This window comes from Aspergillus homomorphus (assembly GCF_003184865.1).
Source record: "Aspergillus homomorphus CBS 101889 unplaced genomic scaffold BO97scaffold_21, whole genome shotgun sequence".
In the NCBI taxonomy this organism is placed as follows: domain Eukaryota; kingdom Fungi; phylum Ascomycota; class Eurotiomycetes; order Eurotiales; family Aspergillaceae; genus Aspergillus; species Aspergillus homomorphus.
This window is the reverse complement of record NW_020291907.1, coordinates 181,126-200,070: the sequence shown is the minus strand read 5'-3', so window position 1 is coordinate 200,070 and position 18,945 is coordinate 181,126. Positions and strand designations below refer to the sequence as shown.

The window sequence follows — 18,945 nt, the reverse complement described above, 5'->3', positions numbered from 1 at the left end:
CTCGACGAGCGAAAGATAAACCACGAACTCAACGCCACCATCCCATTATCCCGTCATAACCGGGAAACTACTACACTTGGGAGACCTCCCTAGCAGACAATCATGTCTCGTCCGATGTTATCATCCGCTGCCCGCCGGCTAATGCGGCCTCGCTCAACCATTTCTACAATTTCGCCCTCGGCAGTGAACTTTGCCGCATCGTTTTGCGACACAGCCTGCCTCCGACCTAGCTTACGTCCCCTTGCCAAAGTCGCCAGAGGCTTCTCATCCCAGAGAATAACGCCGCGATGCTCCGTGCTCTCCAACAATTCATTTCGTCAACGCTTCCCGTTCTCCTCGTCGGCGACGCGACCGAGCGCTAAGATCTTGCAAAACCTCCGCATCGGCGAAGACGGAAAAGAGCTCACGATAAAGATCTCCCCACGGGCTTCGGAGGTAGGTTTAGCCACTCATTGAGCTTCTTCTTATCACTTGCGCTGGGCTATGGTTGAGCGGGATACCTCTGAGTCGGACGGAAGCCGTTGCCCACACCCGAAGTCAAGGGAATGACACACTCTGGTAGAGGTACCAAGTGGCACCACCGCGATAAGTACCATGACAACCTCTGGTTTAGCACATACGACCACAGGGTGTGGAAAATAGGGCTTCCCGTCCGCTCAGCCGTACTCAAGCCACACGCCGGCCGGTTAGTAGTTGGGTGGGTGACCACCAGCGAATCCCGGCTGTTGTATGTTTTTTTCTCCCGCTTTGATTCCCACCAACATGGGTTCTATCTAGCGGATTGAGATCTCGTGCTGTTGAGTATCGCTCGTACTGCTTCTTTTCTGTCTTGCTTCTTACTATACTATTCACAAAGATAATTTTGAAATTCTAGACTGACGCTTGTTGTTCTAGCGCCTTCGCGAAATCACAGACCCAACCTCTTCCCCGTCCGCCACGAAGGAGGCAAACCCCTACCACCATCTCCGGATCACAGTGACGAGCGGCGGCTGTCACGGTTTCCAATACATAATGTCCCTCGAGCCAGCCTCGAAGATCGACCCGGAAGAAGACACGGTCTTCGAAGCGGAGGAGCAAGAGGGCGTCCCCGCCGGACCCGGCGAGGCTAAAGTCGTCATGGACGAACCCTCCTTGGATCTGCTCCATGGCAGTACCGTGGACTACACTATGGAGCTGATTGGGAGTCAGTTCAAGATCGTTGACAACCCGAGAGCCACGAGTAACTGTGGTTGTGGAACGAGTTTCGATGTCATGGAATAGTTGCCCTACGACGACGATGAGCGGTTGCCGGGAATACAATTGGATCTCAGTCGGTCCATCACCCGGTTCTGGAGCCTCTTGTCCTTTTTTCTTGTATAATATTCCCTGGAGGTGACGCGCATCGAAGTATCATAACATAGCCAGTCGCTTTTGTTACCCGGATCGATTAGAAATACTATACCCCCTTCACTCCGCTTTTGGCTGGCTTCCGCTTGCGTCAAGGTGTGTGTACGTACTCGAGTAATGGATCAGAATGGAAGGTTAGATAAACGTCATCATCTAATTCATCATGCAAATCTCCTACAGCCTTGTCCTCTGCTAGCTGCAATCTTTTGGGTGTTCTGTGCAACAATTTATAAAAAAGAGCATGATGCACAGTCCAACCCGAACAATGTCGTCGAAACAATAAGCAAAAACCAAAGCACAAGCATAGTGGGATACGCCGCGAATTAATCAGATCCTCGAAATATTCTTTTGTGTCGACTCCAACCCCGTAACCTGATCGGTTTCAAGGCTACAACCCTGAGACAAAGAAGCATGGACAATTGAAGAAAGAACAACATAAGAGGGAAAATATGAAGATAGAAATAAAAAGGCATCATAACTTGGTTGGCGGGGTCAGGTGAGAGGGGTTAGTAGGCAAGGGGTAGCGGTGGAATTTTCAAAGCCACCAAGTCGCGCATCTTTTTGTTGACATCGAGCTATTGACCTCCAATTCGCGCATCCATGGGGTCTGGTTGCCTGGTCATTCGGCCCTGGAAGTGCCGTGTTGTCCATGTAAACACCATCGACCCTTGTGGCTCTGGAAGACAGAGAAATCATATCTCCTAGATCTCAAGCCTCAAGCACTTACATCTGAGAAGATGATCGATGTATTCGACTATCAATCTAGTAGACGCGAGCGAGGTTGCGAAGGTACCAGTCAACCAGGCGGCGTCCAGCCTTGGTCTCGCTAACGTGGATGAGGTCCTTCTCGAGAGCATAGTCCAGGTCGTTGGCAATGGCCGGCTCGCCCTCCAACAGGCCACCCTCAACCCAGCGAACCTGGCGGCTACGCTGCTTGTTGATCAGCAACCAAGAGCGGAGCTTCTCGGGTTCAACCTCCAGGAAGCCAGCCAGCTTCTTCAAGTCCATGGTCGTGTAGAGCTTGAGGTACGAGCGGATAGTGGGGTTGTACAGGGTGTTCTTGACCTCATCCATGAAGATGGCGGTGTGGTGGTCGACGGGGTCGACGTTGAGGGCGGGGTTCTCGAAGTCGGGGGGAGTGGGACTGATGAACTTGGGGCATGCAGAGCGGAAGAGTTCCTCGAACAAAGGAAGGGCGTCAGGGCCGCCGTGCTGAAGGCGGTTGAGCTGCTCGCCGTACTTCTCGCGGAGGGCAGAGTGGATGGTGTCATCCAGGCGAGTGGGGTGGAGGGCAACGCAGATAGCGATCAGAGCGTACATCTGGTCGTTCTTCTTGGCGATGGCATCGTAGCTGTTGCCGCCCTTCTGGAAGTTCTTCGTGCGAGAGACGTAGACCAGAATGTGGCTGAACATGCGGATGGCATCGGCATAGCGGCGCATCATCATGTAGGAGAAACCAACATAGTAGTAGGTGGTGAAGTGAGCAGCCATGACACGGGCGAACATGGCCTTCTTGTTCATCTCGATGTCATCAAGAGTCTTCAGGGCAAGGCTGAAGTCACCGAGCAAGCAGTGGACACGCAGAAGTCCGATGATGGAGAAGTATCCCAGCATCTTGTACAGAGGGCGAGAGCCATATTCTCCAGCGAAGGCCAAAGGATCCTCACCACGCTTGATCGCAGCCAGTTGCTCGTTGATTTGCGATCTCTGGATAAGGGAGTAAAGGACGTTGAGGACGGAGTAGCAACCCCACGTGTTCGGGTTTTCACGCAGAAGCTGGGCCTCCTCCTCGTTGGAGCCGCTGCGGGCGACACGGTTGCGGTAGCGGCAGAAAGACTCAAACTGGTAGATGAACTCGTCGATGACATCCCAAGCCCAGTAGTACTGCGAAGATATACGGCCAGGCGGTTAGTCCAATGTGCCAACCTTCACATCGATTGCACAACGGCTTAGGCAAAACACCGGTGCGCGAGCCGAAATGATCGGAGCGGGAGAGAGAACATACAGAAGGAACCTCCAGTTCGACGGGACCGTCTGAGTTCAGAATATAGTGGAAGAGGCTGCAGTAGTTGTCGTAGCTCGCGAACTTAGTCTCAAGCGTGGCCTGGTATTCAAGCGGGGTCGCAGCAGCGGCGAGCTGTGCTTGAAGATCCTGTGCCTGGGAACCGGCACCGAGAGATGTAGTCCGGTCCAACTCGCTCATGCCATCATCGTAGTTGACCTGTTCGCGGTAGTCGTTGACAAGGGCTTCCTCCTCAACATCGGACTCGTCGCCCAGGTTGGGGTGCTGGTTGGCGCGCTCTTCGTAGGACATGTTGGCAACAGAAAGGCGACTGTTGGCGATGGAAAGATTACCGAGTAGACGGTGGGCGGAAATGGGTGGAGAGGAGGAGGGGGAGGGGGCACGTCGTCAGGCGTAGCTACTTGGCGTCGGCGTGTGGGATTTGGATTGTTTCGGCGGAGTTGAATTTTGAGGGTTTTCGCTTGGACGGATTTGTGCTTATCTTATCTGTGCATAACGACGGTGCTGAGTCACTTATGCACCGGACTGATCAATCACCCGCGGATCTGCCGGTGACTGCCGCCATTCTCGCCAGAGGTCGTCCAGTCTGTATTGAACTTATATCCAGCCTCAGCGTACAGAACCATTATTATTATTATTCGACCACATATCCATGGCCACAAGGGCAGTCATTACACAAGCACCATATGATGGTGACATTTGACTAGAGAAAATTCTCCGCATTTGTTGGAACTTAACACGCCCTTGGTGAGCAGGAGACCTGCAACACTTTTTCCAATAAAAACAAAAACCAAGAACGCCTAACAGCTGAGTTTGAAAATCGCTGCCGCTGTGCGAGGTGACGACTCAAGACAATAGTCAAGAATTGGATACGGAAGGGGTTCGCTTCCAAGTCAAATTCTCAAAACACTCGACTATATGATGGAAGATTTGCCAAGCGTGGGTACTTTACTTGCATTGGCCGACAACAAGAGAAATATTCAGTAAATACGAAATGCTGATGGTCTGCCTGTGAGGTACTTTGGGGAGGGCCGTACTCAACCCGCTCGGTGCAAGTACCTAGGCAGCCTGGAGGGCTGACTTCAAAGGCCGGCCATTTCCAGCTTTCTAGGAACACAAAATACCAAACCTCTTACGCATGGCGGTGCGATGGCTAAGCCTCTTCAGATTTCCCAATAATCAACGAAGATGATGTACTATACAAGCGGCATGGACAAACCTGAGCCTGGAGGAGCGCGCCAATGCCCCTGTCTGGTATGTAGGTGGACACCGCGTCTCCGATTGGGTCGGAAGTAAACCGGATACTTCTACCGTCCGCTTCGCTGACTGTGGACGGACCACCCTCACCGTCTTCTTTGCTGCAGATGGTAGGGTAGGGAGGTGGTCCCTTGCCTTCATCCAGGAATATTTGAAGCCTCAGAATGAACCTCGGGCGTCAAGGCGATCTCCTTGTCTTCCCAACCTAGTCTCAATTAAGGTCCTGCAGAGTGTAGGGATTCAGGGATAAGCCCCGGCTAGGAGTACAAAGGGGGTAGGATATATTTTCCGTAGTCGAAGGGTATCCGCAGCCCTGATCATGGTCATAAAAAGATCTATTCTCTGTCTCGTTCCCCCGCACTGGGACCTGGGCAGGAAGGATACTGGGGGGCTGCCTAGAGGCATGACAGGCATGTTGAGTCTAAGTACTAGGAATAGACGACTGGTGTAACCGAGTGTGAATACGAAGGACGGAGCCGCTGCTGCTGCCTCTCATTGCTAGGTAGGGTAGCCGCGCCTCGATTCAAATTCTTTCATTCCTTCTAGGTATCTTGCTTTTTCAGAACTCTACTACCCATAGGTGCCAGCAGCCATGAATCTCCCACGCACATATATATCTCAACACCTCTCCCTACAATGATTGAGGCGGTCCAGTGCAAGGCAAGATGATTCTAGCTAGAGTCTGCCGCAAGTTCAATCAATGTATAAAACTTGGGAGAGTCCGTGGAGGTGGAGGAAAGTGTGCCTTTTCCGCTTTTCCGCCAACCAAGGTTGTCGGGGCCACAGTAGCTCATTATTGGGTGGCCCGTCCGGGAACTTACCAGGCTGCTGCCCGGTGTCTCCAGCCTGTCATTTCTTCATACTACACTAAGTCCAGAGGTGAAGGGAGTGATCTCAAACGTCACTCTGGCAATCTCCTCGCTGCTACACCTTCTCATTCCGCGATCACCTTCCCCATCTTCCAGAAGTCTTTACTCACTCTCTCCACTTTCTTCCTCAACATCCACATCTCAAGTCTATCGATAAAGACTTGCAAAGAGCGACCAAACAAAGTCCCTTGCAGTTCTTTCCCTAGACATCGCAATGATATCGTCGCGGCCTTCATCGATGAACTCGACTTTACCTGGGATGGTATCCCAGGTAGTCGTGGCGCCGCGCTACTCTGATGATTCTGCAGAAAAATGCTCACTACGGACCCCGACCACGAACATTGCGAGTGCACACGAAACAATAACACAGGATACGGCTCTTCATAATCATATCTCTGCGTGAGCAGTCCTCTGACGTTGCTCCCCCTCTGCTTGCCATCATGCGGTATGCCGATGTGCGAACCCACTCAAGCGACCATCCTTACCACTTTCGTTGGTGAGCTTGCATCTGCGCACATTCAGTGATTATTCACCCGCAAGTGGTAGCTCACATCCACTGTGACCCATCGTTATCGCTGCCTTTCAGCACCGCGAGTGCTTCTGGTGGTAACTCGAGATTAGAGCTTTGATCAGCTGTTCGAAATGGAGACACATATGCTCCGCCAAAACCAACCTCTTGCTGCACGCCGCCAGGAATCGACAGAGCTCTATCATTGGCTCCCACGACTCTTCTTGGTTGCTGAAGACTAATAGAGCAAGAAGACTGCGGTGAGCGGGCTCCAACATCTGTCTCGGAATTCGACCGCAGCCCGAACCTAGATTCAAATACGCGGAGATACTCGACAATTTTTTTGATAGGTTCGAGCCGGCATGACCAGAGCTTCTCGGGCGTTGCTTCCAATTGCTGTGGTCCCAGAGGTACTTGAAAAATACCACTATGGTGTGATGGCACCTAATACTTGATAGACTGTTAGAGGGCTAAGGAGTGATGTTTCTACTGGGTCCATACTGCACAAGTAAGATGTGCGAAAGCTCTTGTTGGTCGCTTTCTGAATCAGGTAGGCTTTCCATAATGAGCCGCACTTGACCTAACAAGACATCCGCCGTTGCTTCCACTTCGGACGTCGGCATGCGCCAGGACTCATTGAATAAGAATTCCTGGATCCTCACGGCAATTTTGGCTAGGAGAATCGTGTTGTCCAGGGTCGCACCAAGTTGAGCTGGCGTTTCCTGAAGATCGTCTTGCTTGAAACTTGGGTATGCGCTCCACAAGATTCTGTCGTTGAAGTCATGCACCTTGTCAGGATTCCAACACGGAGGCTCAAGATATGCGGACCTGCTGCGCTCGAATGACATCTCCCTGCACGATTCAGCGAAGTAAGGCAAATGAGGATGGGCACGCATACGAGTTGATTATATAAAGTCCCCAGGCAGCGACTGCATACGCATGTCGGTTCCTGACCGGCATGTCTGGATTCCAAAATCTTCCTGTGGAGTGCAACAGACCAATGTCTTTTGCAAGCTGGACAGCTTGTCGGAGCATGAGCCAGCTGGCTTGGCGTTTGCCCTGAAATTTCAGACTTTGCGTTGTCAGTCTGTGCACATTTAATGGGGACGCTGATCTCCGCATACACGACTCATCAGGGTCACTGCTTGAAATGTCGGCTAATGTGGACCGCCCCTCTTCTGCCTTCCATAGCCTTTCAGCTTCCTCAAAGAAGTCCTGGCCTCGTGTTCTGTCCATGCCCCTAACAGCACGGAGTTCTGGATAATCGGAATACGTCTAGCGACCATTAGTCGACATAGATTGAGAAAAATGAGACGTACTTACCGCTGCCACTGCTAAGATGCTGTTTACAAGAAGGGGTGTGCAGAAGTCCGGGTTCCCATCTAGCCCACACTCTATACCGGTCGTAGTCTGGTAACTCGGCATAGCATCCATCTCATCCTCGGGTTCTTCTATCTCGGAATCTAGTGCGCTGAACTCTGGCGCTCGCTCAGTATCTGGAGAATGCTCCAGCTCTGGTAATCCCTCGATATCTGGAAAACTTTCGACTATTGGAATTCTCTCTTCAAACTCGGGGGTCATCTCAAGCTCTAGACATACCTCCATCTCTTGGTCTATCTCGGATTCTGCGGCCATTTCGAATTCTGCGGCCATCTCGGATTCTGGTGACATGTCGAAGGTCTCTAGAACTTTGGATTGTGGTGTAGCCTGGGGATCATAACTCATATCCATCAGGAACAATTCCTGTTCAAGGATATGGGAGAACGGGTGATCCCAAGTGAAGTACAGGGATACAAGATGTGAAACAATGAAGTTATTAGTGTCGCAATCAGTCCAAGATGACGGTACCTGGTACAACGGAGTATCGCAGCGCCTCTCTATTGTGATACGCATAGATCTCTCAGCGGCCGAGAGCTTCTCTTGACGTATAACATCATCTTCCGTCTCACACTACTTGATTCCTCCGGACTTGAGGCTCGACTCCGTGCTTGGCAACTCAAGTTCCTCTAAGGCCTTAGCAACACCTTCGACGTCATTGTCGCGAATGACTTGCTCTATTTTATCGGTGTCATCATCGTCCGCCTCGCGAATGCGGTTAGATAGCGATGTCAACAAGCCTTTGTAATGCTGAAGCTCTACCTGAGTGCGTCTTGCGGCGACTTTGCCTCTCAGGCTTGAGGGCAGATGAGGTTTAATTTGATAATCACCTTTCTCTTCGCTGCCTTGCACGGCAAGCACGCGGTAGAGCTTTTCCTCGACTTTGCTATGACTGTCATTGGGGTTGCAACCGGATCATGATTTGCTGGAGCGAGAGAGGGCAGTGTTCTGCCCATAGGTTTGTGGTTCATTTCGAGCCAGCACGTCCCTTTCCGGAGACATAGGAGTGGTGGTGAGGTTCGGTCGTTATCTCATCCCGAGAGCTGACACTTGGGTGTTTCAAGTTCAGCTTGTTTTGCGCCAAAGCAGCTGGGCACATGGACACGCTGTCAAGACGGACTTTCTTGGAGTATACCTAGAGGAAGGTCACAAATCCAATCGGTCGCCGGTCACCCAATTCAGCAGACGAGATAGTTCGGGATACCTGACACCTGCCTGCTAGTGAGGTGTGGCCTCAGATCAAGATCGCTTAACTGTTCGGAACCAGACGCCCCGCTTCCGGCATGTCAACAAAGGCCATAGTTTTGTCAATACCGCGGATAAAAGGCTCTCACGATCGATGATTGTTGAGTCTGAGGGAAGCCATCGAAGTGTGAAGGCGCCGACGCGATCGAAGGGAAGAAAACGGAGAATATGTACCCAACAGTAGTTGGAATTGCTCGACAGACTAAGAGCAAGGCCTACACGTGATCGAGTCGTCTAAGAACCTTCCAGTAACAATGTCGACCAAGGAGCTGAAGAGCAAGGGCGGGTTAGAGGAATGAAGAAGGCATCAATCTGGCCTTAGCAGGATGAAGCAATCTGGGACGATATGGGGGTTTCCGAAGACTGAACTGCCGATCGCGAAAGCGCAAGACTGCGAGACCAACACAGAGGCGAATGACAGGTGCAAGAGGAGAAGAAAGAAGCAATGGCAGAGCCAGAAACTAGCGGTTGAAAGACGGCCCAAGAGGAAGAAAACAGGCATATCAGCGAGTTTCTCTGTGAGGGCCAGGAAAGACCTGTGGTCCAATCCCACGGGTGGGAACAACTAGAAGTTGAGCTTTGGAGCTGAGCTGAGCATTGGCTTCCCAATCACGGTACCTGTTTTGATCCCGAAAAGGTTCCCACATCGGCTACGTATCGAGACAAGTCTTTTTACGACGCAGGGAGGCGCGGCAGCTTCTGCGACCCCCGACCTTTACTCTGAGCCTTCACGAGCTCACTTGTGACCCTTTTCTTACCACTCACCATACCTACTGCTTTTTGGAGCAGCACGGGTCGGCTCTAATGTCATAATGGGCCATCGATCAGCGTTCTCCGTCGATATGATGGTTGATATCCAGTTTTACATAGTCCCCGTAAACCAACCTGATCGATCGACCGCGGGCCGTTATCCAACGAGAGCGACATATATTGCTCGGCCAACGTTCTCACCTCTTGCTGCATGTATGCTGGCTGCACCTCTACCTAAGAGGGACAAAGACATGCACAAGTGGCACTACCTAAGTAGTGCAAGGATCGAAGCTCTACTCGAGGATAACATCATGCATCTGCATCCTTATAGGTTGGGCGGGAGGGCCGTCCTCGAGCCGAATAAAGGAGCAGGTAAGGAGGCATGGAGGAGGGATCCGCGGGAAAGCAGAGCAGAAAACCCCAGGGATGGAGCAAATTCACGCGAACTGCGCCTCACCACTCCTCACCCTCGATATCACAGGTGGAAGACTTATCCGAGAGGGCTAGCGGCAGTCTGGGCTGAATTGGTTCCAAACTGCCCAGTTTGAGGTCCATCAAATATACTGATTTTCATACCGGATGATCTACACTGGAAATAAGCGCCGTCTCAAGCCCACGATTACTTCATATGACAGGAAAAGGGGTCCAATAGTTGCTGTCTAGCTCTCTTGCCTGACGTGGCGGCCTCCAGAATCACAAGCAATTACTCGAAAAAAATTCGCAGGTTAGCTTGTTCGCGCCCCTTGGTACTCTGATACTCCGGCTTTGTGCGGCGACAAATTGAAGCTACGTGAACGTCATATGCCTCGTGGCGAATAGACCGAGTGGTTCGCACTTCTACAGATCATAACAAACTGGTGACAGGTTTGAAGATCGCTTGCATCACTCAGCACGAGATGGGGCGAAATCTGGTTCACCTGGCTCTAGCGGCTAATGTTCGGGCGACTGGCCCAAGGTTCTTACTTATTCACCCCTGTACTGCCCTAGTTCGGTATCAACCGCCGAGGGGTTACTACTGGCTCCTCCTGTCTAGCCATGGCAGGCATCATTGGATTCATGTCCCAGATCTACATCTGATAATCCATGGGCCTTGGGATCCTGGGCTGGCAGCTCGTCCTCAATCACCTGACTCGAGGGGCGTGACTGCCTTGGCATCATGGCGATTAAACGCTGGCTTGCAAGTAGGGGTGCCCCGGGGTCGGGTGATTTAACCTTGCTAAGGTAAGCCTGCACGACTGGTTAACGTGCCAGATTGCTATATGAATATACCAACGTCCACCAATCAGGCGAACCAAACCAGACGGCGCTCAGGCCTACTGGATAAGGTAATTGGCAGGTAGTAAGTGGGTACGTGCCTTACTACCTATCTTGTTATATCTGCGTCGACAATTGAGTGCCGAAGGGGCACAAGGATCGATGCTGCCATGATTCCCTCCTCCAAGTCCCCTTTAAAGAGTGGTCTGAGCGGCCGTGCAGGTTGTGAGTTATGCCGCCTGCCCATATAGGTAAATAGTCCCAATTCTGCAATGCTGGGCATTTGATAGTGGTGGTAGGCGGTCCGCCACTGCATGCATCCAGCCCGATCACAACGCAAGGGCTTACCTAACTAAGGGATTTCTTTTGGGTCGAATTTGCCAACGGAACCAACTTCCAGCCTACGACATTCATCGCTGCTTACATGGTTACGGAGCTCTATATACTCATGCTGTGCTAATTCCTGCTGGTGTGTTCAAAGGAAGCACATTATGACTGGGCCGGAAAGACACAGCACAAGCTCTGTGTGCCGTGTTGTGTAAAAGAACATTTCCGGGCTTACACTCTTCCGCGAGATGTAGTGTGCATCAACTTTGCATTCTCTAAGCTAGCCGGAGTTGTATCTCCGGGGAGAAAAAAAGTAGAAGGCACCGGTCCCCGATCGGTTTCCTCTTCCCAGGTCGGTTCCGAGTATCCACCATCTTTTGCGGTGTGTTACCCATTATACTTGTACATGAAGCCATCTAGCGAAGATGAAGGGATTGCCCCATGCTCCTACATACACGCTTTGATGCGCAAGTCCGGACTTACCCCCGGGACTTTGGGATCATGATCAGCAGCTTATTATACAGCTAAGACAAAGCCATCGCACGAAAAGTGCTCAATAGTATAGGTACCTAGTACGTAACTAGTACAAAAGGCTCAGGTAGCCGACGGGATTTTAGATGGACTAGTCTATGCATTGATTGCATCACATCGTTTCTTCCCCGCATGCACGGGACTCTCAATGATTCATCAACCTCCCCTGACTGGATGACCTCGATGTGGACATTTTCGCTCGGTTAGGGTGCAGTTCCCAATTGATTGAGCGGAGGTGCCCATTGTGCTTTTCATTGAATTAACATCTACTGGGTAGGGCCACTACTATACTGTACTGTAAGCCAGCACAGCACAGCACAGCACAATGGCCCAAATTATGGTAACAGCGGTTCGAAGCTTGGCTATCCATTCTGACTCGCCAAGAGCCCCACGCTAGATTAACCATGAATCAGGTGTGCTCTAATTTCTAAAGGCTATTCCGATCGTCGCTTCAAGGTAAATGGATGCCTTGACCTTCTTGCTTGCTTGCTTGCTTGTTTGCTTTCCTGGCTTCTTTTTCTCCTTCCTATTCTCCAATGCTGATGCTCAGATGTGATCGATCGAAGGTTACAGGCATGTATGATGTCGGTCAGATTCATTCCAACGAGCCACTCGAGCAAGTGTCAGCCATGATCGGTTACATTTATGTGCTTACCTCGCTTTGCAGAACAAGTCTACCTGACTTATGGAGTGACTTGACAGTAAGTGCAAACTCTCCAAGGAAAAGGGTGCAACACTCTGGACTCACCCCGTCTATACCGCCTTTTCGGCTCAAATATTCCATTCTGCCAAAGATATTCTGTCAAATGGTCATCTTCTCAATCGGCCTCTGGCTCGGCGGTGTACCTCCATCTCTTAGCTAAGCCAGCTCCTCAATCCGCTCTGACCGCCTTCGGTTAGGCTCGGTATAGGTGGTGGTCGAAGGGCCCCGATGGCGGAGCGGGTATAACTGAAGCGGGACAATTGATATTCGAGGCCCATCTTCAGAAACAGTTGGAATGATGAAAAGCCGTGCTATAGAAGCAATGGCACCAGATGCGGAGACGGTAGCCGATGATAGCCTATCGAAGGTTTAAAATCGTTTTGCTCCAGGTGCCAATCGAACAGCCTCTGGAACCACGGGAGGGGTCTTTGTCTGTTGCGAGTTCGGATATCGATGGCAAACGTCCCCGACCAAGAAAGAATCGGCCCGCCGAAAAGTTTTCCTTGCCTCCTGGTTTGGCCGGGCGTGGGGTTCATAAAGTAGACGCATTGGACACCCGTAGGAGAGTCTCTGGTCCTTTCAATCTCTAGAGACTCAACATCTATATCGTACGCCCACCGTCTCCAATTCCAGTGACCGATCTTGGCTCGATCTTGGCTGCACGCATCGAGTCGCGTCCCCGAACTCCGTATCCGCCGGTTCGCCCAGTACTCTTCTTGTGACTCACCAACATTGGCAAATATCAATTGCGCCAAATCCCCCGCCGCAAACGTCGTCTTCAAATCTTCGGTGAATAACCTCTCAATCATACCATAGTCATCATGGGTTCTGCCGCCCCTACTCTCGCCGAGCTGGATGCCTCGTTCATCAAGGTCACTCGATCGACCAATCTCCGCGATGTCCCTCTCCCCGGATCGCCTGAGGAATTGAGCCATTCCCACTGCACCGATCATATGGTCACTGTGCGGTGGACCGCGAGCAATGGCTGGGACACGCCTGAAGTGAAGCCATTCGCCAACCTGAGCATCCCGCCCACGGCTTCGTGCCTGCACTACGCCACCGAATGCTTTGAGGGCATGAAAGTATACCGGGGCCTCGATGGCAAGTTGCGTTTGTTCAGGCCGGACCTCAACGGGGAGCGTCTGGACATGAGCTCCAAGAGAGCCTCCTTGCCTGGTTTCAGATACGGAGAACTGAAGCACCTCATTGCCAAGTTGATGCAGATTGACGGACCACGTATGGACTTTTCCCTTTTGCACTTCCTCCCTCAAATATTCGTTCCGCGACACGAGCTGACACGACAATTTTTCACCCCTTAGGTTGGCTCCCCAAGGATCAGCCCGGTCGCTTCCTTTACCTCCGTCCCACCGTGATTGGCAACGGCACGCAGCTCGGCGTGCAGACCCCCAAGGAGGCACTCCTCTTCATCATCGCGGTTCCCTGGCCCGACCCCTCGAAGAAGAAACAGGAAGAGGGTGTGCCGCACGGTCTGAAGCTCCTCGCCTCGCAGCCCGACACTATCCGCGCCTGGCCCGGCGGTTTCGGCTACGCCAAGCTGGGCGCCAACTATGGACCGTCCCTGGCTGCGCACGGTCGGGCGCAGGCGATCGGATTCGATCAGGTTCTCTGGCTGTTCGGTGAGGAGCGTCAGGTCACTGAGGCGGGCGCGAGTAACTTCTTCGTCGTTTGGGAGAACAAGGAGACCGGAAAGCTGGAATTGATCACTGCGCCGCTGGACAACCAGTTGATCCTTCCCGGTGTCACCCGTCGCAGTGTCCTCGAGCTGGCTCGGACACACTTCGCTCAGCCCTGCGGCAAACTTGCGCCTGTCGAGGTTGTGGAGAGGGAATTCACGATCAGCGACATCGAGGAGGCCTGGAAAGAGGGACGCATTGTCGAGTCTTTCGTCTCCGGTACCGCGGTAAGTTTCCGAGTGTGATTGATGTTAGTTTAAGAGAATCCTGTGCTGATATCATGGCTTAGTTTTTCATCACACCTGTCAAGTTGATCCGTAACGGCAACGTCGACATGGGTTTGCTGACTGCTGGCGCTGAGCGCGCAGGTTATGCAGCCCAGATCAAGGATTGGCTGGAGGCTGTTATGTATGGCAAGGATGGCAGCGAGAACCACAAGTGGGGATTCGTCATCGAGGATGAAGCTGTGAACTAGACATTTACCTTGTCTGCTTTCGCATGGTTTGGGGAATGTTGGAACTTGGATATGCAAATAAGATTGCCACGTGGGGTTTGTATGTGTGGAGGCGGGGTTGGGCTGCGTGCCTTGTAAATAAAGCTATGTTCTGCTTCTATGATAGAGCTAGACCCTATTGACGAATTAGCCATGTTTTATGATACTTCACTGTCATGTGATACACTGTAGTGCTGCTTGGCCAATCTATCTCTGCCGTAAATATCGAACGTTCCATGGGACTGTTCTGATTGTCATGTTGTCTATCATATATATTCCCGGACCATAGATATCATATCTTCGTATATCCACACAACTTCTCAAGGTGCACAGTTCATTCCATGAGTACAACTGCTATTACAAGTTCTGACTGGAATCGCTATCATCCTTTCCAGTACCCTCTCCAAGATCCACTATCATAGGAGCGTATTCTCCGTGCTCCTCCTCCTCATTGTCCCCTTCTACCTCTAGCTCAACCTCTTCACCATCCTCGAGTTGAACCATACCTCGCCGAAGAATAACATCACGATTGAGTTCCCAATCATACTCTTCCCTCACAAATGCTTCGAGTTTCTCGAACTCGGTCTTAACCGCAGAATTTGTACCCTCAACAACCTCATAAAGTGACGCGCGGAATTTGGTCAGCAATTTCCGCAGGAACACTCCCCCCTCCTCTCCATCCAGATCAAACAGGCCACCCTCCACGTCGTCACAGCGCCGCAGCTGAAGCAAGAGCAACCGTAGCAGCTCACTCATGAACGACTCTCGATCGCGAATCGCGCTGCGACACGTGAGAATCAGCCCCAGCAACCGCTTCCACTGCTGCAGACACGAGTAATTCATCAGCGTCAAGATCATCAAGAAGGAAAACTGCAGCTCCCCCAGCAATTGGGCTTCGCCAACCCTCTCCCGCTCCTGCTCACTGACAGTCCCGTTAGACCTCGACACCCTGCTGATCAGGTCGCCCAGCGCCCACGAGCGATCCTGAGCCGCCTCCGTCCTCTCCCTCCCAACCGCCCCCTCCCTCCACGTCCTCTTCAAATCCACCGGCACAAACGAGAACTCCCTCTCCTTCTCCCCCGTAACCCTCTCAATGGCCCCCTCATCCATCCCCCGCTCCTCATTCTGCACCGTCACCCCAGGAATGGCATCACTATCCCTCAACGCCGTACTCGCGGACGTGACCATCCAGCGCGCCCTCCCATCAACATCCACAACAGGGACCCCCACAATCCGATCCAAGAGCTCCCCGGTAATCCGATTCGTCAACCCCAACCAATCCCTCCTCCCTTCCTTCTCATCCTCCTCCTCCTCCTCCTCCTCCTCATCCGCTTCGTTCAACCGTACACCAGCAGACCCCACTCCGCCCTGCCGCAGCTGCCTCTGCCGCAGCTTCTGCATAGCCAACATCGCCGCCGTCACCCGACTCCGATACCGAAACAGCCCGCCCCGAGAATAGATCGCCCCGAGATTTGCCTTCCGGCGCATCGCCTCCTGCCTATCCGCGTCGCTGTCGGCGCTCAGCGGCGCGAGCGTCTCGCTTTCCGTGTCCCATTTCCAAACTATAATGTCTTGACCAGCCTGTTGGCTGCGCGCGACGAGAGCGCGCGTAGTTTCATGGTTTGTACTACCACTACCACCAGTAATGTTGCCCTCGTCACCGACGTAGAACCAGCTCCCGCAGCGCAGGGAGAGGCTTTCCGTGGTGCCGGTGTAGAGGAAGTGCCAGCCCGGCGGGAGGTCGCGGATGCCGTGGAAGTTAGAGGTGGAAGTAAAGGTGAGAAGGTCGATGCCCACGAGGGTCTTTGGTGGGAGGTCGGGGAGGAGGATAGTCGGGGAGGGAGTGGTCATTCTTGTGGATTTTCTTTATCGGTTTTTTTCTTCTTTTTCTTGTCGTATTGGAGTGAGGTCAATTGTTAGTTATCTGGTGGTGTTCATTTGGGTGTTAGTCCCAGGGCCAACGTCGGTGTCTGTTGTAATTGTATAGGTAGGCTGGCTTGCTGGCTTTCTTTGTTAGGGGATTGGCGGGGGTTTGAGGGGTTCGCACGGCACTGAAGTGGTGGATTGACGTCAATTCTTCAGGTAGAGCGGGGAACGACGGGAGAAGATCAGGAGATGTTGTTATGGATGGTTTGGATTTTTGTTGTAGGTTCTTGTGGGTTTGGTCTGATCAGATAGTATGATTGTATCGTACATCAGCTGCAGAAGTCGAGGGGAAAGCAAGGATTATCGAGGGGAAAGTTCGCGATATGCTGGTGATAAGTAGCGCTTATCTTAGCGGCTGGATAAGCCTTCTGATTTTAAATGTGACTCCGATATGAGCGGGGTTTTCTATCTACACAGCCAAAGTCGGCCCAACTTGCGCGCCCAGTTTTGAAGACCATATAGAGCATTATATTACTTTTGATGAAGAGTCGTGCTTACGATAGAAGAACAAAGTGCAGTTCAAGTTCCACTTATATTGACCAGAGTGAGCCGTCGGGCCGACACCAGACTAACTACTGCGAATTCCAGGAACCGCTAAACACACTTTTGGGTATGTAATAAATTGAAGACCAGGCGGGAAAAAAAAGCCGTTCTTCGCGTTTATTCCATCCACAGCCGGCAAGCAAGGAGTAAGTTCCCCCAAGCAGCGAGCGTAGAAGCAAAGCAGCTTCCGCGCAGCTTGGTAGAGACAGACTCGCACATGCTCACAGACGACGACCACGGCGACCACCCTTGCGACGAGTAGAGTCGGAGGGAGTGGGGGTGACGTCCTCGATACGGCCGATGCGCATGCCGGAACGGGCGAGAGCGCGGAGGGCGGACTGGGCACCGGGACCGGGGGTCTTGGTGCCGTTACCACCGGTGGCACGGATCTTGATGTGGAGGGCGTTGATACCGAGCTCCTTGCAGCGGGCGGCGACGTCCTGGGCAGCCAACATGGCGGCGTAGGGGGAGGACTCGTCACGGTCGGCCTTGACCTTCATACCACCGGTAACACGGCAGATGGTTTCACGGCCGCTGTAGAGAGGAGAATGCAAATGTTAGCCCTTCTTGTTCGAATTGTTCCCTTCGGTTTTTCTTTCTGCATGTTTCTCTTTCCATCCTGCCTCTCGGAACGTCTTCTCGACTCCTCCGAACCAGCCCTTCCGCAGGACCGCAAGAAGTCGAGAAGCGCGACGATTGCGAGATGGTTGTTCCCCAGATTGCTTGAAAAAGGCGAGACTTACGAAAGATCGGTGACGTGAACGAAGGTATCGTTGAAGGAGGCGAAGATGCGGGCAACGCCGAAGACGAGCTTGCCTGTAAACCCCAACGCATTAGTACTCTTTTTTGCGCGATAATAGCAATTGCTGGATTCAATCCGTACCATCACCGGCCAGAGGGCCGAGAGTGACGTTCTCCTTGGCGGCAGGGGCGGTCTTCTTGGGAGCCATTTTTGTCGGTTGTGGAATGGAATATGGAAAGAAGGGAAAAAGGATCGAAGTCGAATGCGCCCGCTCGAGTGAAGTTGGATACAGAAAAATCCGGACGGTGTGTGCCCTACCCACATCTGCACTCTTATTGGCTGCAGTATAATCCTAGGCCGTGCTCAAGCGAGGGGCTGCCTGAGGCCATCAATCAAATAAACCCGTTTTGACAGCCGTTGATTGGCGACGCCTCGGATGACAGTCGGGCCGAAAGCTGGAATGTTGGCACTATTTAAATTCCTCCCGCGATTCTCGCAAATTGATACTTTTCTTCTTCCCTACGAAGAATCAACTCGGACAATTGGCGCGACTCCGTGGCTTTCTTTGCATCGGACGTCTAGTGGACTGGCTAAGCGACAGTTACACAGTTTAGAATTCTGTCATCACCTCAGGGCTGACGGTCTCAAGTCATCATGGGCTTCACCAAGGAGACTGCCAGTATTGGCATCATCGGAATGGGTGATATGGGCAAGATGTATGCTCAGTTGCTCAGTGCCGCAGGATGGAGGTAATATATACGCGAAGATTTTCTTTCCGTTCTGCGTCGACAAGATACCCCATCAGCGTCTCTCGTATTAGGTGAGCACCCCTCTTTTTTCCCCTTGCTTATCCCGCCTCCTTCCACCTTTTTTGAATGATGACTTGAGTGCATTTGGCTCGAGCATGGCCCTGTGAACGGCTTTTATATCATTCTGATATACTCGCTACCCACCGGGTCGTCAATGATGTAAAATCTCAGCTACCTAAATTTCTTTGTCTGAAATTCATATCGCAAACATGTTTCTTGTTTATTCAGCCATTCGCTGCCGAATACCTTGCTGACTGTCTTGCTTTCAGGTTATTAACTATTCGTATACATTTTCATTCGATAGCAAACCAGAACTAGTTAAACTAACTAGACTTCGTTCAATAAAGGATTAATGCATGTGACAAACCCGATTTATATGAGGACTTGACCAAAGAATTTGAATCTCAAGTACGTTCTTTTACTCGCAGCTAGTGCTGTTCCTAAACTCATCTTGAGAAGCAAGGTGTTACAGTATACCCGAATGGACACCTGGTTTCTAGGATTAGCG

General features: G+C 51.9%; 6 protein-coding genes across 6 annotated transcripts, besides 2 other annotated features; 2 read left to right on the top strand and 4 right to left on the bottom strand.

Annotated features, from left to right (window-relative positions):
* The first annotated feature begins 545 nt into the window (after positions 1–545).
* Positions 546–701: a sequence feature (Protein overlapping with rRNA (BO97DRAFT_346672, RAL11638.1) was converted to a misc_feature.).
* Positions 702–894: 193 nt separating this feature from the next.
* Positions 895–1,260: a sequence feature (Protein overlapping with rRNA (BO97DRAFT_346672, RAL11638.1) was converted to a misc_feature.).
* An 888-nt stretch (positions 1,261–2,148) lies between these two features.
* On the bottom strand, positions 2,149–3,700 carry BO97DRAFT_346519 (putative eukaryotic translation initiation factor 3 subunit EifCl; the record flags this gene model as incomplete). Its single annotated transcript, XM_025691812.1, has 2 exons — positions 2,149–3,270; positions 3,392–3,700. The coding sequence occupies 2 exons, from the start codon at positions 3,698–3,700 to the stop codon at positions 2,149–2,151; spliced, it is 1,431 nt and encodes a 476-aa protein (XP_025550791.1).
* A 2,382-nt stretch (positions 3,701–6,082) lies between these two features.
* Positions 6,083–7,774, bottom strand: BO97DRAFT_425299 (putative C6 transcription factor; the record flags this gene model as incomplete). The annotated part of the gene is made up of 5 exons (XM_025697053.1): positions 6,083–6,470; positions 6,545–6,895; positions 6,981–7,115; positions 7,173–7,318; positions 7,367–7,774. The coding sequence occupies 5 exons, from the start codon at positions 7,772–7,774 to the stop codon at positions 6,083–6,085; spliced, it is 1,428 nt and encodes a 475-aa protein (XP_025550790.1).
* A 1,581-nt stretch (positions 7,775–9,355) lies between these two features.
* Positions 9,356–10,047, top strand: BO97DRAFT_91944 (uncharacterized protein). The gene has a single exon (XM_025701134.1). It carries the CDS (start codon positions 9,478–9,480, stop codon positions 9,961–9,963), a length of 486 nt encoding a protein of 161 aa, XP_025550789.1. The 5' UTR covers positions 9,356–9,477; the 3' UTR covers positions 9,964–10,047.
* Positions 10,048–12,786: 2,739 nt separating this feature from the next.
* BO97DRAFT_391660 (branched-chain amino acid aminotransferase, cytosolic) lies at positions 12,787–14,533 on the top strand. The gene is made up of 3 exons (XM_025693832.1): positions 12,787–13,466; positions 13,550–14,151; positions 14,214–14,533. The coding sequence occupies exons 1-3, from the start codon at positions 13,052–13,054 to the stop codon at positions 14,397–14,399; spliced, it is 1,203 nt and encodes a 400-aa protein (XP_025550788.1). The 5' UTR covers positions 12,787–13,051; the 3' UTR covers positions 14,400–14,533.
* A 241-nt stretch (positions 14,534–14,774) lies between these two features.
* Positions 14,775–16,274, bottom strand: BO97DRAFT_346512 (AAR2 splicing factor family protein; the record flags this gene model as incomplete). The annotated part of the gene is made up of 2 exons (XM_025691810.1): positions 14,775–15,725; positions 15,780–16,274. Coding segments are annotated over 2 exons (1,446 nt in total), but the record flags the coding sequence as incomplete, so codon positions are not given.
* A 582-nt stretch (positions 16,275–16,856) lies between these two features.
* On the bottom strand, positions 16,857–17,892 carry BO97DRAFT_406013 (40S ribosomal protein uS11). The gene is made up of 3 exons (XM_025695319.1): positions 17,770–17,892; positions 17,630–17,702; positions 16,857–17,420 (listed from the first exon to the last, which is right to left on the bottom strand). Exons 1-3 carry the CDS (start codon positions 17,834–17,836, stop codon positions 17,108–17,110), a joined length of 453 nt encoding a protein of 150 aa, XP_025550786.1. The 5' UTR covers positions 17,837–17,892; the 3' UTR covers positions 16,857–17,107.
* Between the last annotated feature and the right edge of the window lie 1,053 nt (positions 17,893–18,945).

What these genes read in the sequence shown, in the direction of transcription:
- BO97DRAFT_391660 (XM_025693832.1), top strand. Translation starts at nt 13,052, where the DNA reads ATGGGTTCTGCCGCCCCTACTCTCGCCGAGCTGGATGCCTCGTTCATC. An exon ending in GATGCAGATTGACGGACCAC is followed by an intron (nt 13,467 to 13,549) that starts GTATGGACTTTT and finishes TTCACCCCTTAG; the next exon opens with GTTGGCTCCCCAAGGATCAG. An exon ending in CTTTCGTCTCCGGTACCGCG is followed by an intron (nt 14,152 to 14,213) that starts GTAAGTTTCCGA and finishes ATCATGGCTTAG; the next exon opens with TTTTTCATCACACCTGTCAA.
- BO97DRAFT_406013 (XM_025695319.1), bottom strand. Translation starts at nt 17,836, where the DNA reads ATGGCTCCCAAGAAGACCGCCCCTGCCGCCAAGGAGAACGTCACTCTC. An exon ending in CGGCCCTCTGGCCGGTGATG is followed by an intron (nt 17,703 to 17,769) that starts GTACGGATTGAA and finishes TGGGGTTTACAG; the next exon opens with GCAAGCTCGTCTTCGGCGTT. An exon ending in GTTCACGTCACCGATCTTTC is followed by an intron (nt 17,421 to 17,629) that starts GTAAGTCTCGCC and finishes TCCTCTCTACAG; the next exon opens with CGGCCGTGAAACCATCTGCC.
- BO97DRAFT_91944 (XM_025701134.1), top strand. Translation starts at nt 9,478, where the DNA reads ATGGGCCATCGATCAGCGTTCTCCGTCGATATGATGGTTGATATCCAG.